The sequence below is a fragment of the Lampris incognitus genome, chromosome 1, assembly GCF_029633865.1.
Source record: "Lampris incognitus isolate fLamInc1 chromosome 1, fLamInc1.hap2, whole genome shotgun sequence".
NCBI classification, from domain to species: domain Eukaryota; kingdom Metazoa; phylum Chordata; class Actinopteri; order Lampriformes; family Lampridae; genus Lampris; species Lampris incognitus.
The window spans coordinates 148,791,334-148,810,231 of NC_079211.1; the positions used below are offsets into that span (position 1 = coordinate 148,791,334).

General features: G+C 46.8%; 1 protein-coding gene across 2 annotated transcripts; it reads left to right on the plus strand.

Moving 5' to 3' along the window:
• Positions 1-15,662: 15,662 nt before the first annotated feature.
• fsta (follistatin a) lies at positions 15,663-18,616 on the plus strand. 2 transcript variants are annotated; one of them, XM_056282159.1, is made up of 3 exons: positions 15,663-15,850; positions 17,544-17,741; positions 18,256-18,616. In XM_056282159.1, exons 1-3 carry the CDS (start codon positions 15,760-15,762, stop codon positions 18,480-18,482), a joined length of 516 nt encoding a protein of 171 aa, XP_056138134.1. In that variant the 5' UTR covers positions 15,663-15,759; the 3' UTR covers positions 18,483-18,616. The 2 variants fall into 2 exon arrangements, with proteins under 2 accessions (XP_056138134.1, XP_056138142.1); XM_056282167.1 differs by having other exon boundaries at positions 15,667-15,850; positions 17,544-17,735.
• Positions 18,617-18,898: the final 282 nt, after the last annotated feature.

Below are 18,898 nucleotides of genomic sequence, written 5' to 3' on the forward strand. Positions count from 1 at the left end.
AAGAGTTTAAGATAATGATCAAGTGTTTAAGATAACGATGAAGTGTTTAAGATAATGATGAAGCGTTTAAGATAATGATGAAGTGTTTAAGATAATGATCACGTGTTTAAGATAATGATCAAGTGTTTAAGATAATGATCAAGTGTTTAAGATAATGATGAAGAGTTTAAGATAATGATCAAGTGTTTAAGATAACGATGAAGTGTTTAAGATAATGATGAAGCGTTTAAGATAATGAAGTGTTTAAGATAATGATGAAGTGTTTAAGATAATGATGAAGTGTTTAAGATAATGATGAAGCGTTTAAGATAATGAAGTGTTTAAGATAATGATGAAGTGTTTAAGATAATGATGAAGTGTTTAAGATAATGATCAAGTGTTTAAGATAATGATGAAGCGTTTAAGATAATGAAGTGTTTAAGATAATGATGAAGTGTTTAAGATAATGATGAAGTGTTTAAGATAATGATCAAGTGTTTAAGATAATGATCAAGTGTTTAAGATAATGATGAAGAGTTTAAGATAATGATCAAGTGTTTAAGATAACGATGAAGTGTTTAAGATAATGATTAAGCGTTTAAGATAATGAAGTGTTTAAGATAATGATGAAGTGTTTAAGATAACGATGAAGTGTTTAAGATAATGATGAAGCGTTTAAGATAATGATCAAGTGTTTAAGATAATGATGAAGTGTTTAAGATAATGATCAAGTGTTTAAGATAACGATGAAGTGTTTAAGATAATGATGAAGCGTTTAAGATAATGATCAAGTGTTTAAGATAACGATGAAGTGTTTAAAATAACGATGAAGAGTTTAAGATAATGATCAAGTGTTTAAGATAATGATGAAGTGTTTAGGATAATGATGAAGTGTTTAAGATAACGATCAAGTGTTTAAGATAATGATGAAGAGTTTAAGATAATGATCAAGTGTTTAAGATAATGATGAAGTGTTTAAGATAATGATCAAGTGTTTAAGATAATGATCAAGTGTTTAAGATAGTGATCAAGTGTTTAAGATAAGGATCAAGTGTTTAAGATAATGATCAAGTGTTTAAGATAATGATGAAGTGTTTAAGATAATGATCAAGTGTTTAAGATAATGATCAAGTGTTTAAGATAACGATCAAGTGTTTAAGATAACGATGAAGAGTTTAAGATAATGATCAAGTGTTTAAGATAATGATCAAATGTTTAAGATAACGATGAAGAGTTTAAGATAACGATGAAGTGTTTAAAATAATGATCAAGTGTTTAAGATAATGATCACGTGTTTAAGATAATGATCAAGTGTTTAAGATAATGATGAAGTGTTTAAAATAATGATGAAGTGTTTAAGATAATGATCAAGTGTTTAAGATAATGATCAAGTGTTTAAGATAATGATGAAGTGTTTAAGATAATGATCAAGTGTTTAAGATAATGATGAAGTGTTTAAGATAATGATGAAGTGTTTAAAATAATGATGAAGTGTTTAAGATAATGATGAAGTGTTTAAAATAATGATGAAGTGTTTAAGATAATGATCAAGTGTTTAAGATAATGATCAAGTGTTTAAGATAATGATGAAGTGTTTAAAATAATGATGAAGTGTTTAAGATAATGATGAAGTGTTTAAGATAATGATGAAGTTTTTAAGATAATGATGAAGTGTTTAAAATAATGATGAAGTGTGTAGATAATGATGAAGTGTTTAAAATAATGATGAAGTGTTTAAGATAATGATGAAGTGTTTAAAATAATGATGAAAAGTTTAAGATAATGATCAAGTGTTTAAAATAATGATGAAGTGTTTAAGATAATGATGAAGTGTTTAAGATAATGATGAAGTGTTTAAGATAATGATGAAGTGTTTAAGATAATGATGAAGAGTTTAAGATAATGCTAGATGTCCGATACAGATTCCCACTGGAACATTCCCAACCAGTGTTTTACACAGTTTACTGATTCTGACCAGCAAACAAACACCCCTGAAGTGCTATCATGACATGTAACCTGGTTCATGTTATGATGACATGTAACCTGGTTCATGTTATGATGACATGTAACCTGGTTCATGTTATGATGACATGTAACCTGGTTCATATTAACATGACATGTAACCTGGTTCTTATTAACATGACATGTAACCTGGTTCATGTTACCATGACATGTAGTGTTATCATGACATGTAACCTGATTCATGTTACCATGACATGTAATGTTATCATGACATGTAACCTGGTTCATGTTACCATGACATGTAATGTTATCATGACATGTAACCTGGTTCATGTTATCATGACATGTAACCTGGTTCATGTTACCATGACATGTAGTGTTATCATGACATGTAATCTGGTTCATGTTACCATGACATGTAATGTTATCATGACATGTAACCTGGTTCATGTTATCATGACATGTAATGTTATCATGACATGTTACCTGGTTCATGTTACCATGACATGTAATGTTATCATGACATGTAACCTGGTTCATGTTACCATGACATGTAATGTTATCATGACATGTAACCTGGTTCATGTTACCATGACATGTAGTGTTATCATGACATGTAACCTGGTTCATGTTACCATGACATGTAATGTTATCATGACATGTAACCTGGTTCATGTTATAATGACATGTAACCTGGTTCATGTTACCATGACATGTAATGTTATCATGACATGTAACCTGGTTCATGTTACCATGACATGTAATGTTATCATGACATGTAACCTGGTTCATGTTACCATGACATGTAATGTTATCATGACATGTAACCTGGTTCATGTTACCATGACATGTAGTGTTATCATGACATGTAACCTGGTTCATGTTACCATGACATGTAATGTTATCATGACATGTAACCTGGTTCATGTTACCATGACATGTAATGTTATCATGACATGTAACCTGGTTCATGTTATGATGACATGTAACCTGGTTCATATTAACATGACATGTAACCTAGTTCTTATTAACATGACATGTAACCTGGTTCATGTTACCATGACATGTAGTGTTATCATGACATGTAACCTGATTCATGTTACCATGACATGTAATGTTATCATGACATGTAACCTGGTTCATGTTACCATGACATGTAATGTTATCATGACATGTAACCTGGTTCATGTTATCATGACATGTAACCTGGTTCATGTTACCATGACATGTAGTGTTATCATGACATGTAATCTGGTTCATGTTACCATGACATGTAATGTTATCATGACATGTAACCTGGTTCATGTTACCATGACATGTAATGTTATCATGACATGTAATCTGGTTCATGTTACCATGACATGTAATGTTATCATGACATGTAACCTGGTTCATGTTATCATGACATGTAATGTTATCATGACATGTTACCTGGTTCATGTTACCATGACATGTAATGTTATCATGACATGTAACCTGGTTCATGTTACCATGACATGTAGTGTTATCATGACATGTAACCTGGTTCATGTTACCATGACATGTAATGTTATCATGACATGTAACCTGGTTCATGTTACCATGACATGTAATGTTATCATGACATGTAACCTGGTTCATGTTATCATGACATGTAATGTTATCATGACATGTAACCTGGTTCATGTTATCATGACATGTAACCTGGTTCATGTTACCATGACATGTAATGTTATCATGACATGTAACCTGGTTCATGTTACCATAACATGTAATGTTATCATGACATGTAACCTGGTTCATGTTACCATGACATGTAATGTTATCATGACATGTAACCTGGTTCATGTTATCATGACATGTAACCTGGTTCATGTTACCATGACATGTAATGTTATCATGACATGTAATGTTACCATGACATGTAACCTGGTTCATGTTACCATGACATGTAATGTTATCATGACATGTAACCTGGTTCATGTTACCATGACATGTAATGTTATCATGACATGTAACCTGGTTCATGTTATCATGACATGTAACCTGGTTCATGTTACCATGACATGTAGTGTTATCATGACATGTAATCTGGTTCATGTTACCATGACATGTAATGTTATCATGACATGTAACCTGGTTCATGTTACCATGACATGTAATGTTATCATGACATTAACCTGGTTCATGTTATCATGACATGTAACCTGGTTCATGTTACCATGACATGTAGTGTCATCATGACATGTAATCTGGTTCATGTTACCATGACATGTAATGTTATAATGACATGTAACCTGGTTCATGTTACCATGACATGTAGTGTCATCATGACATGTAACCTGGTTCATGTTACCATGACATGTAATGTTATCATGACATGTAACCTGGTTCATGTTACCATGACATGTAATGTTATCATGACATTAACCTGGTTCATGTTATCATGACATGTAACCTGGTTCATGTTACCATGACATGTAGTGTCATCATGACATGTAATCTGGTTCATGTTACCATGACATGTAATGTTATAATGACATGTAACCTGGTTCATGTTACCATGACATGTAGTGTCATCATGACATGTAACCTGGTTCATGTGACCATGACATGTAATGTTATCATGACATGTAATGCTATCATGACATGTAACCTGGTTCATGTTACCATGACATGTAGTGTTATCATGACATGTAACCTGGTTCATGTTACCATGACATGTAATGTTATCATGACATGTAACCTGGTTCATGTTACCATGACATGTAATGTTACCATGACATGTAACCTGGTTCATGTTACCATGACATGTAATGTTACCATGACATGTAACCTGGTTCATGTTACCATGACATGTAATGTTATCATGACATGTAACCTGGTTCATGTTACCATGACATGTAGTGTTATCATGACATGTAACCTGGTTCATGTTACCATGACATGTAATGTTATCATGACATGTAACCTGGTTCATGTTATAATGACATGTAACCTGGTTCATGTTACCATGACATGTAATGTTATCATGACATGTAATGTTATCATGACATGTAACCTGGTTCATGTTACCATGACATGCAAGTCTGAGCATCTGTGAAGGTGTAACCAGCAAATGTTTGGTATCGTTACTTGACAAGTATCTAAAACGATCAATAGATTACTGAAATTATAACTGATTAATGTTTAAGTATCGACCGATCAATCAGCTAATCATTGCAGCACCTGCGATATTTCCCAACAGATGTAAAGGTGAGTTGGTCTGGGACAAAATCCTCTGTTCCGTGTCACAAAACACCAAGACTAGAAAATCAATATGCAAAACATGCGCAAACAAACACAATACTTCCATGTCACCTTGAGCTCTGCAGGGACCACGTCACCCATTTCCCCCAGAGTGAAAAAGGTGAAATTTGACTTAAAAAAAATTTTTTTTTTTAGGTGTGAACAGAAGTCACGCATGACAACAACACCGGATGCAGAGGTGAATAACACGTTAATGTGAATCCACTGGGATTCATGTAAAGTCTGGATCACACCGGGTACCGAGTGGACACCAGGGGAGGGTGATCCCGCTGTGAACCTCCAACCGAACCGACACGGACACGCAGCAGAACTCCTCGGCACGTGAAACCCCAACGCCGACTAGTGTCTGTCAGGGTCTAGCCCAGTGGTTCTCAACCCAGTCCTCAAGGACCCCCTATCCTGCAGATGTTCACTGTAACCCTGCATAGGGAGCCCTGCTTGTACTTACTCGACCAATCATCTCGCAGCACTTAATTATGCAAGGTGTGCAACAGCTGACAAACTTAATTGCTGATTGGTTGAATAACTACAAACAGCAAGACAATCTGCAGGATAGGGGGTCCTGGAGGACTGGGTTGGGACACACTGGGGTTCACGTCAGATGTCGGGACACGTCATGTGAACAATCTGCTCACATGTGTTATCTCCAGTCCACATCATCTGGCGATCACACGTTCATCCTCACCCCTTTATCCACTTTTCTTGATATTGTTTAATTTCTTTTGCTCTGAGTTGGGAAAGTCTCTTCTGTCTGCACGGACGGGAACAGAAGATGAGAAACAGATCTAACAGTAATCCCTCAGCCACGCATCCGGCCACGGACGTGAATAAATATGGAGTGAAGATGGTCTAGAACAGTGGTTCTCAACCGGGGGTCCGCGGACCCCTAGTGGTCCGTGGTGTAATTGCAAGGGGTCCGTGAAAATAAAATATCTTTAACATTTATAGAAATAGGATTATTTTACTCAAATGTGACTGAGACCTTCATCTACCTAAACTATAAAGGGTAACAGGACTTTTTTCTCTAATTACATCTGTTTCACAAGTGTCATTTATTGTATTTTAATAAGAGATCTCGCTCCCGTTTGCATTGTTAAAAGTTGCTGCATAAAAATTCTGTTGTTACATATATCTGAAAGTTACTGAATACATATTCTGTTTTGTTACATATATCTGAAAGTTACTGAATACATATTCTGTTTTGTTACATATATCTGAAAGTTACTGAATACATATTCTGTTTTGTTACATATATCTGAAAGTTACTGAATACATATTCTGTGTTGTTACATATATCTGAAAGTTACTGAATACATATTCTGTTTTGTTACATATATCTGAAAGTTACTGAATACATATTCTGTTTTGTTACATATATCTGAAAGTTACTGAATACATATTCTGTTTTGTTACATATATCTGAAAGTTACTGAATACATATTCTGTTTTGTTACACATATCTGAAAGTTACTGAATACATATTCTGTTTTGTTACATACATCTGAAAGTTACTGCATAAGAATTCTGTTTTGTTAACTATATCTAAGTTACAACTGAAAGCTCTTATTTTTGCCCCAGAGAGTGAATAAATGCTATAATGCGATTTAAAATGCAGTTTCTACTGTTTCTATCAAATTGCAACCCCCCTCCCCCAAGATCAGGTGGAGGGGTCCTCAGGGTAGATCAAAAATACGCAGGGGGTCCAGCACCCCAAAAAGGTGGAGAACCACTGGTCTAGAAGATATACACTCACCGGCCACTTTATTAGGCACACCTGTCCAACTGCTCGTTAACGCAAATTTCTAATCAGCCAATCACATGGCAGCAACTCAATGCATTTAGGCATGTAGACATGGTCAAGACGATCTGCTGCAGTTCAAACCGAGCATCAGAATGGGGGAGAAAGGTGATTTAAGTGACTTTGAACGTGGCATGGTTGTTGGTGCCAGACGGACTGGTCTGAGTATTTCAGAAACGGCTGATATACTGGGATTTTCACGCACAACCATCTCTAGGGTTTACAGAGAATGGTCCGAAAAAGAGAAAATATCCAGTGAGCGGCAGTTCTGTGGGCGAAAATGCCTTGTTGATGCCAGAGGTCGGAGGAGAATGGCCAGACTGGTTCGAGCTGATAGAAAGGCAACAGTAACTCAAATAACCACTCATTACAACCGAGGTATGCAGAAGAGCATCTCTGAACGCACAACACGTCGAACCTTGAGGCAGATGGGCTACAGCAGCAGAAGACCCCACCGGGTGCCACTCCTGTCAGATAAGAAGAGGAAACTGAGGCTACAATTCACACAGGCTCACCAAAATTGGACAATAGAAGATTGGAAAAACGTTGCCTGGTCTGATGAGTCTCGATTTCTGCTGCGACATTCGGATGGTAGGGTCAGAATTTGGCGTCAACAACATGAAAGCATGGATCCATCCTGCCTTGTATCAACGGTTCAGGCTGGTGGTGGTGGTGTAATGGTGTGGGGGATATTTTTTGGCACACTTTGGGCCCCTTAGTACCAATTGGGCATCGTGTCAATGCCACAGCCTACCTGAGTATTGTTGCTGAGCATGTCCATCCCTTTATGACCACAGTGTTCCCATCTTCTGATGGCTACTTCCAGCAGGATAACGCGCCATGTCATAAAGCTCGAATCATCTCAGACTGGTTTCTTGAACATGACAATGAGTTCACTGTTCAAATGGGCTCCACAGTCACCAGATCTCAATCCAATAGAGCACCTTTGGGATGTGGTGGACCGGGAGATTTGCATCATGGATGTGCAGCCGACAAATCTGCAGCAACTGTGTGATGCTATCATGTCAATATGGACCAAACTCTCTGAGGAATGTTTCCAGTACCTTGTTGAATCTATGCCACGAAGGATTAAGGCAGTTCTGAAGGCAAAAGGGGGTCCAACCCGGTACTAGCAAGGTGTACCTAATAAAGTGGCCAGTGAGTGTATATGGTTTCTGTTTGGATGATGCAGGAAACGATTTGGAAGACTTCCTCCTTGTCGGGTCATGGATGCAGCCGCAGGTCGACTCCACCCTGAGACGCTCACTGGGATAAATGATCGGGACTCTTAGCGGAAATGGAAGGAGGCGCGTCCATCCAACGTCAGCGTTGTCTGGGAAGTAGCTGAGGGTAACCACCCACCTTATCACGCGCGAATACTCCGCTGTCAGTCAGACGTCAGATCTGCCAGACTCTTCACTCTTTCAACGAAGCGAAAGGGCTTTTTGTTGAGTAGCTGGAAGTACAGCGTTTCAGATCATTATTGCGTCATCGGTACCACGTGGTGCGGTGCACCGCGTCCTGGGTTCGAGTCCTGCCTGAGGCATGGTTAGCACTGGGGTGGGGGGGGGGTAAGTTCTCCCAGGAGAACATGTGCAGTGGCTGTCTGTGTGTACTCTGCGTGTTCTCCCCGTGCTCTCCTGGCCCGTCCCTGACCACGACATGGAGATCCATCTGACCACGACATGGAGATCCATCTGACCACGACATGGAGATCCATCTGACCACGACATGGAGATCCACCTGACCACGACATGGAGATCCACCTGACCACGACATGGAGATCCACCTGACCACGACATGGAGATCCATCTGACCACGACATGGAGATCCACCTGACCACGACATGGAGATCCACCTGACCACGATATGGAGATCCACCTGACCACGACACGGAGATCCATCTGATCACGACATGGAGATCCATCTGACCACGGCATGGAGATCCATCTGACCACGACATGGAGATCCACCTGACCACGGCATGGAGATCCATCTGACCACGATATGGAGATCCACCTGACCACGATATGGAGATCCACCTGACCACGATATGGAGATCCATCTGACCACGATATGGAGATCCATCTGACCACGATGTGGAGATCCACCTGACCACGACATGGAGATCCATCTGACCGTGACATGGAGATCCATCTGACCACGACATGGAGATCCACCTGACCACGACATGGAGATCCACCTGACCACGATATGGAGATCCACCTGACCACGACACGGAGATCCATCTGATCACGACATGGCGATCCATCTGACCGTGACATGGAGATCCATCTGACCACGACATGGAGATCCATCTGACCACGGCATGGAGATCCATCTGACCACGACATGGAGATCCACCTGACCACGATATGGAGATCCACCTGACCACGATATGGAGATCCATCTGACCACGATATGGAGATCCATCTGACCACGATGTGGAGATCCACCTGACCACGACATGGAGATCCATCTGACCGTGACATGGAGATCCATCTGACCACGACATGGAGATCCATCTGACCACGACACTGAGATCCACCTGACCACGGCATGGAGATCCACCTGACCACGATATGGAGATCCATCTGACCACGACATGGAGATCCATCTGACCACGACATGGAGATCCGCCTGACCGTGACATGGAGATCCATCTGACCACGACACTGAGATCCACCTGACCACGGCATGGAGATCCATCTGACCACGATATGGAGATCCACCTGACCACGACATGGAGATCCATATGACCACGATATGGAGATCCATCTGACCACGACATGGAGATCCATCTGACCACGACATGGAGATCCGCCTGACCGTGACATGGAGATCCATCTGACCACGACATGGAGATCCATCTGACCACGACACTGAGATCCACCTGACCACGGCATGGAGATCCGCCTGACCGTGACACGGAGATCCATTTGACCACGACACGGAGATCCATCTGACCACGACACTGAGATCCATCTGACCACGACACTGAGATCCATCTGACCACGACACTGAGATCCATCTGACCACGACACGGAGATCCATCTGACCACGACACTGAGATCCGTCTGACCACGACACCGAGATCCATCTGATCACGACATGGAGATCCACCTGATCGTGACATGGAGATCCATCTGAACTGGTCCCCGGGTGCTGAAGGAAAGGGCTGCCCACTGCCGCTGGCTGCCCCTGGAGGGAGGACAGCGGGATGGGAAACATGCAGGAGGAACATTTCCTCAGCCACCACTCCCTGCGTGCATGCGTGTGTGTGTGTGTGTGTGTGTGTGTGTGTGTGTGTGTGTGTGTGTGTGTGTGTGTGCGTGTGCGTGTGTGTGTGTGTGCGTGTGTGTGTGTGTGTGTGTGCGTGTGTGTGTGTGTGTGTGTGTGTGTGTGTGTGTGTGTGTGCGTGTGTGTGTGTGCATGCGTGTGTGTGTGTGTGTGTGTGCGTGTGTGTGTGTGTGTGTGTGTGCGTGTGTGTGTGTGCGTGTGCGTGTGTGTGTGTGTGTGTAATAGCTGGCTCCATGTGTCCTTACTGTCTGCTGGTAAACAGGGAATATGGGGGAGCCCTGCAGCTCCTGATGGCATGCGGATGGAAAACACTTCAAGGTATTTTGGGTGAGTCTTCATCTTAATTCTTTTGGGGGGGGGGTTCCCCTCTTTTTTCTTTCTTCCCAATTGTATCCGACCAATTACCCCATTCTTCCGAGCCGTCCCGGTCCCCTCTGTCCATCCGGGGAGGGCTGCAGACTACCACACGTCTCCTCCCCGACCGCTAGAGGTCGCTTAAGTTTAAAACGTAACTCTAGGTCGTAATAAGCTGCTTGTACAAACGACCTATGGGGTCGTTTTTGGTGGAGGACCGTTCCCCTCCTCCATACAAGTGGAGTCGCCAGCCACTTCTTTTCACCTGACAGTGAGGAGTTTCACCAGTGGGACCTAGCGCGTGGGAGGATCACGTTATCCCCCTCAGTTCCCCCTCCCCCCCGAACAGGCGCCCCGACCGACCAGAGGAGGCGCTAGTGCAGCGACCAGGACACATACCCACATGCGGCTTCCAACACGCAGACACGGCCAATTGTGTCTGTAGGGACGCCCGACCAAGCCGGAGGTAACACCGGATTCGAACCGGTGTGGGTTCCATTTCTGCTCGGGTACAATATCGACTCGGGGTCCTTCGACTACATATGACGTCACGGATTATGTTGCTAGCTAGCTAGCTTTATAGTTGTTTAGCTGTGTGTTTTTCACAATCCACGTTGACATGGAGTTGGTTAGTAAAGGTGCGAGGACCGAAGACCCGAGCTGCGTCTAACGTCAATCTACTGTTTCCCGCTGTTCCTAAACTGAACTGGCCCCTACCCAACCCCCTACCCAAGCCCTTACCCAACCCCCTACCCAAGCCCTTACCCAAGCCCCCTACCCAAGCCCTTACCCAGGCCCCTGCCCAAGCCCTTACCCAACCCCCTACCCAAGCCCTTACCCAAGCCCTTACCCAAGCCCTTACCCAACCCCCTACCCAAGCCCTTACCCAAGCCCTTACCCAAGCCCTTACCCAACCCCCTACCCAAGCCCTTACCCAAGCCCCCTACCCAAGCCCTTACCCAACCCCCTACCCAAGCCCTTACCCAAGCCCTTACCCAAGCCCTTACCAACCCCCTACCCAAGCCCTTACCCAAGACCTTACCCAACCCCCTACCCAAGCCCTTACCCAGGCCCCTGCCCAAGCCCTTACCCAACCCCCTACCCAAGCCCTTACCCAAGCCCTTACCCAAGCCCTACCCAACCCCCTACCCAAGACCTTACCCAACCCCCTACCCAAGCCCTTACCCAACCCCCTACCCAAGCCCTTACCCAAGCCCTTACCCAACCCCCTACCCAAGCCCTTACCCAAGCCCCTGCCCAAGCCCTTACCCAACCCCCTACCCAAGCCCTTACCCAAGCCCCTACCCAAGCCCTTACCCAACCCCCTACCCAAGCCCTTACCCAACCCCCTGCCCAAGCCCTTACCCAAGCCCTTACCCAAGCCCTACCCAACCCCCTACCCAAGACCTTACCCAACCCCCTACCCAAGCCCTTACCCAACCCCCTACCCAAGCCCTTACCCAAGCCCTTACCCAACCCCCTACCCAAGCCCTTACCCAAGCCCCTGCCCAAGCCCTTACCCAACCCCCTACCCAAGCCCCTACCCAACCCCCTACCCAACCCCCTACCCAAGCCCTTACCCAACCCCCTACCCAAGCCCTTACCCAAGCCCTTACCCAACCCCCTACCCAAGCCCTTACCCAAGCCCTACCCAACCCCCTACCCAAGACCTTACCCAACCCCCTACCCAAGCCCTTACCCAACCCCCTACCCAAGCCCTTACCCAACCCCCTACCCAAGCCCTTACCCAAGCCGCTGCCCAAGCCCTTACCCAACCCCCTACCCAAGCCCCTACCCAACCCCCTACCCAACACCCTACCCAAGCCCTTACCCAACCCCCTACCCAAGCCCTTACCCAAGCCCTTACCCAACCCCCTACCCAAGCCCTTACCCAAGCCCTTACCCAACCCCCTACCCAACCCCTTACCCAAGCCCCTACCCAAGCCCTTACCCAACCCCCTACCCAACCCCCTACCCAAGCCCTTACCCAACCCCCTACCCAACCCCCTACCCAAGACCTTACCCAACCCCCTACCCAAGCCCTTACCCAAGCCCCTACCCAACCCCCTACCCAAGCCCTTACCCAAGCCCTTACCCAAGCCCCTACCCAACCCCCTACCCAACCCCCTACCCAAGCCCTTACCCAACCCCCTACCCAAGCCCTTACCCAAGCCCTTACCCAACCCTCTACCCAACCCCCTACCCAAGCCCCTGCACAAGCCCCTACCCAAGCCCCCGCCCAAGCCCCTACCCAAGCCCCTACCCGAACCCCTACCCAAGCCCCTGCTCAAACCCCTACCCAAGCCCCCGCCCAAGCCTCTGCCCAAGCCCCTACCCAATCATAATGCGTGAAGTAGTGATGTCATCTGTAGTCGCACGACCTCGAGCACATCCGGTGGGGCGAGTAGCTCAAGTACTCACACCGGCGATCCCCGTGTTGCTAGGCAACGGGATAGCCCGCTACGCCACCCGGACGCCCCCATTTTGTTTGTAATGTTCATCTGATGCTCCGTTCATCATGGTTTCTACTCTGTTTCGCAGTTTGTCAGATGAACTTAGATCTGAGTTGTTTTTGTAATTTCACGTGGAAGGTTTTGCAGGAAAGTGTTAAAACATGTCGTGTCCACATTACAGCGCCGCCGGCCGGCCGGGACCTGCGGAGCCCGCTCCGCTACCCCGGTATCGTTTCATTTCACGTGTTAACACCTGCCGGTGTTCCGGAAATTATTACGAGAAATGAAATGAACCGGAAACCAAATCCAAACCGGATATTCAGCAGCGTCAGGCACTCTGGCGCGACTACACGCACGCACGCACGCACCTTTCTGTACTGGTGAGGATACATTTCATACTTGTAATTTCAGTTGAAAATTCAAATTTTTATTTCAATTCAATAAAAAATTATATTTAATAGATTAATGAATTAATATGAACTAGTAAACAAATTAATATAAATATGATATGATAACATCAATATATAGTAATTAATTAATAGAAGTAATTAGTTAATATAAATTAATAATAAATGTAAATAAATTTAATAATATAACTATAAATATAATATAATAATATTAATACAATTTAATAAATAAATTAAATGATTTTTTCTACTTGTAATTTCAGTTCAAAATGACATTTTCGTACATGTGTTGACTGCGCTGACCCGAACCCACCCCTGAGCCGAACCCAACCCTGAGCAGAACCTACCCGTGAGCCGAACCTACCCCTGAGCCGAACCTACCCCTGACCCGAACCCACTCCTGAGCCGAACCTACTCCTGACCCGAACCCACTCCTGACCCGAACCCACTCCTTAGCCGAACCTACCCCTGACTCGAACCCACCCCTGAGCCGAACCCTAAACACGCGTCCTGGCCCTAACACAGACCTGCAAGAAGTGAGGAGGACGTCATGGCCGCTAACTGGCAAACCGGTCCTCACTAACATAGAGGTACAAAACGCTTTATGAGTTGGATTTATTATTATTATGATTATTATTATCATCATTATTACTATTATTATTACTATTATTATAATGGTTGTTACTATTATTATTATGACTATTATTAGCATTATTACTATCATTATTAGCATTATTATTATTATTATTACTATTATTATTATTATTAAGAACACGCGCGCGCGCACTACTGTCGCCGCGTCCCTGCATTTGAGACCTACTGCGCACGCGCCGCGCTCCATGCATAGTGACGGAGCAACAAAACTGATTTCTCGATTAGCATTAATTAATTAATTACCCGGACATTTTTTTCCCCATCGACACGTGACGGGAGAGCTCTTCAAAAATGTCCCCCGTCCTCCGCGCGACAAATGGATCCCCAGATGTGGTCCGGAGCGAGGCGGCACGTCGTGTCCTTGCCAGGGTTCCGCTCCAGAGGTCGCGCACGCACTTTCTGCATCAGCCGCTCCCGGACGGGGGGAGGGAGGGGGGGAAGGGGGGGAGCGGTGGGACCTCTTATGCGCGTTTCATTCAACGAAATCCAACACCCCCGTCTCTCCTATCCGGAGACCCCCCTCCCTCCCCTCCCCCCCTCTCCTCCCCCCCCTCCCCCTCTGGACGCAGGTCTGATTATATTTTAAAACAGCTTTGACCCCGCAGAGAAACCCAAACAACTGTCTGTTCTAATATTAGCAGGCCTTCCGGGGGCTCTACTCGCAACTCTATTATTGTCCGGGGGGGCAACACTTAGCCCGGGGGGGCAACAGCGACAGACAGGCAGACAGACAGACAGACAGACAGACAGACAGACCCGCGCGCGCAGGACCTGACGCACTCTTAATCTGCACTTGTTGGAGGACTGACCAGTAACGGTGGAGCTCCGCTATATGGAGGGGTCGACACGCGCGGGCGCGGGCGCGCACACATATATCCGGATGCATATGCACATGCATCCGGATGTGTGTGCGTGCGTGCGTGCGCGTGCACGTGGACGGACCTGATCCTCAGGACTCACGCGGTCCGCTCGTTATTCTGACTCTCGAGACGCGGGAGACGTGCGCACAAACGTCCCGTGCCCGGCCCCCACCCCCCCACACTGCGAAACGCGCCCCGTCACAGATACCGGGAGAGGGGGGGGTTGGAGCAGGGGGGGGGGGGTCGATGACACGCATGACCCAAAATATTCACGAAGGGACCGAAGACCAGGTGGGTTTATCAGCGGCGGATGTACCGACCACGGCCGGGGTCCCCATAGCGCGCGCTCTCGTGGTGGGCTGCAGCTCCATGTGGTTTGTTATAATAACCCCCCCCGCGCACACGCACGCGCGCGCACGCACGCACGCATCACGTATAATCCTTCATTGTTGCGGCGAGGGAAAGTTGCGTCCGGCGGTGTCACCTGACCGGGATTGGAGGAAGTTTGGTTGGGAAAAAAAAAGGAAAAAGTTCTCCCCACCCCCACCGAGCGGGAGCCCGCCCACCAGAGACGGGCGAGCCGAGACCCCTTATAGATTTAAAAAGAGACGCTGCATTCTCAGACCGACACTCATTCAACGCACCCACCGCCGCCTTAAGCAGATTAGCTGTTGCGCCGCCTGCGTTGCTCCTGCCTCTCCATCATGTTGAGGATGCTGAAACACCACCTCCACCCGGGCGTTCTGCTCCTGCTGGTCTGGCTCTGCCACCTCATGGAGGACCGCAAAGTTCAAGGTAAGCTGTTGCTCCGCTTTTCTTCTTCTTCCTCTTCTTCTTCTTCTTCTTCTTCTTCTTCTTCCTCTTCGTCTTCTTCTTCTTCTTCTTCTCTGCCGTTGCCGCTTTCTCTTCCTTTTCGTAAACTTCCTCTTGCTGATCCATTTGAAAAGCCTTGTGCGGCTGTCGGATACTGACCGGACCGGACCGGACCGGACCGGACCCGGAGTTTCAAACTTTTCTCCAGACGGGGATTTTGGGGGGGGGGGCGGTACCCAGATCCTCGTAGAGATAACGCGTCTCCGTGTCCGCCGGCGGACCGTGCGTAACGCGTAAAATAAAGAGTCCGTAGAAAGCAGGTGCCGCGCGGAGGCTGGTCCCCCACACACCGGGGCCGGCGGCGGCGGCGCCACCCGTCCCGTCCCCACACACCGGGGGCGGCGGCGCCACCCGTCCCGTCCCGGCGGCGGCGCCACCCGTCCCGTCACACCGGGGCCGGCGGCGGCGGAGGTGGCGCCGCCCCCGTCACACCGGGGCCGGCGGCGGCGGAGGTGGCGCCGCCCGTCCCGTCACGCCCGGACGCTTGTAAGGGTGCAGCATCTCTGGCGGCAGGACACCACCTCTGCAGGACGACACGCTACCGCAGCCCACCCCGGCAGACGTCCACGTAACGCACCCCGCAAGTCACGCGCGGTGTTGAGGCACTTCCGCCGGCCTCCGGGGATCCTGCCTCGGACTCGGCGTTTGTTTTGGTTGACGTGTTTAATCAGCACCGCAGCAGCAGCCGGCCGCCTTGTTCTCCACCCGCCTTGTTCTCCACCTTTCTGTGGCGACCTGAGCAACTTTTCTTCTCCCGAGTGTTTCTCAGAAACGTCCATTTAGAAACGATACACTCCCGTCCATCAGCACTGTGTGTGCGTGTGTGTGCGTATGCGTGTGTGCGTATGCGTGTGTGTGCGTGTGTTTTAGTCACGTCTTGATAATCTACACTCGTCTGAACCAGGAGATCTTGTTGTTTTTTTCCTCCTCCTCTCGTTTTTTGCCTTCTACAGAAATAAGATAACTCGTTTTCCCCCCTGAATTCCACTTTGTTGATAAGCGAATGGGTGTCTGGGATGTTGTGTTGTGTTGTGTCTGGCGCGTTCAATAAGGTGGTACGCTCTGTCGTCAAAAGACGGTGGGCTTTCAGAGAGGGAGAGAGGGAGAGAGGGAGGAGGAGAGAGAGGGGGGGGGGGGGGGAGAGAGACACACACACAGAGAGAAAGGGAGAGAGATTTGAGTGGTTGATTTTTAACACCGTCTAGACGCCCCACTTTTCTTTCTCTCCGGTGATAACTGGGAGGCTGTGGGCGAATAAAAAGAACGACCCCCGCATGAGAAGGTTTTTTTTTTCTTTCTCCTCCACTTTTGGTCAGTTGTTTGTGTTGTAAAGGGGGCTGCCAGTCACCGACTGTGCGCCGCGGACTGGATGGACAAGCGTTAACTTACAGCAATGCAACAAAATCAGACCAAATCCTGCAGGGAGGGAGGAAAGAGAGAGCGCGCGCGCGCGAGAGAGAGAGGGAGAAAGAGAAGGAGGGAGGGAGGGAGGGAGGGAGTCTCTCAGATAATGCTGGCTGCACGTGTAGCGTGTCTGGGTCAGCCGTTTAAGACGGAAAAATGCGACAATGTTTTTTTTTATATATATCGTTTCTTTTTATTTTGTCGTTTGCAGCTGGCAACTGCTGGCTGCAGCAGGGGAAGAACGGGAGGTGCCAGGTGCTCTACATGCCCGGGATGAGCCGGGAGGAGTGCTGCAGGAGCGGCAGACTGGGGACCTCCTGGACGGAGGAGGACGTCCCCAACAGCACGCTGTTCCGCTGGATGATCTTCAACGGCGGAGCCCCAAACTGCGTACCATGCAAAGGTGGAGGTGCACCCAATTCCCCTCATTTCTACATCAATATTAGCTCCATTGCATGCACCCATGCACGCAACGATCCTCGTGCACGCATGCAACCCTTTCGTGCGTGCATGATGCATGCATGAAGGGTTGCATGCGTGCACGAGGATCATGCATGCACCCATACATGCAATGCATGAATGCATGCGCAAATATCATGCACGCATGCATGCATGGTCCTCGTGCACGCATGCAACCCCCCTTCGTGCATGCACGCGGACCATGCATGCATGAAGGGGTTGCATGCGTGCACGAGGATAATGTTGAAATAGAAATGAGGGGAACTGGGCAAGCAATAACCCAAATTTCTATTTCAACATTGTCTCCATGCATGCGTGCTGCACGTGCTGTTTGGATTCTGTTTTCTGTTTTTACTCGTAAATTACTTTTTAAGGCAGAGGTGCCAAATTCACGTTGGCGCCCCACTGTCGATGTATATATAGGCTAACACGGCTTAACGCAGCATTACGCCTCTGGTTTTCAGAGACCTGCGACAACGTGGACTGCGGGCCCGGCAAGCGGTGCAAGATGAACAGGCGGAGCAAGCCGCGCTGCGTGTGCGCGCCGGACTGCTCCAACATCACGTGGAAGGGGCCGGTGTGCGGCTCCGACGGGAAGACCTACAAGGACGAGTGCGCGCTGCTCAAGTCCAAATGCAAAGGCCACCCGGACCTGGAAGTTCAGTACCAGGGAAAGTGTAAGAGTACGTAAAAAAAAAAGGAAAAAGAAAGAAAACGAAGGGAAGAGGAAAAATGGTTCTTCTTACTTATTGTTGCTACTTTAGCCATGGATTTTGTGGTGTAGCTGGTTGGTTTGGATGATAATAAATGATGATGATGATGGTGATGGTGATGATGATAGTTTACTTCAACAGCACTAATAAAAACCCGTTATGAAGCGCCTCACATAAAACGAAGAAGGAACATGAGAAACAAAAGTAAAGTCAAAAGTAAAGCCGGGAAGAGAATTCCCGCAGCTAGACATGTAGTACAACATATAATAAGAAACAGAATGGGAAAGAATGACAGACGCATTTACAACGTCGAACGTCTGCAGTGAATTTCCCTGCGCGCGCGCGCGCTCGCGCGCGTGCATTTTCACGTCGCGTGATTATAATTACCCTCCAC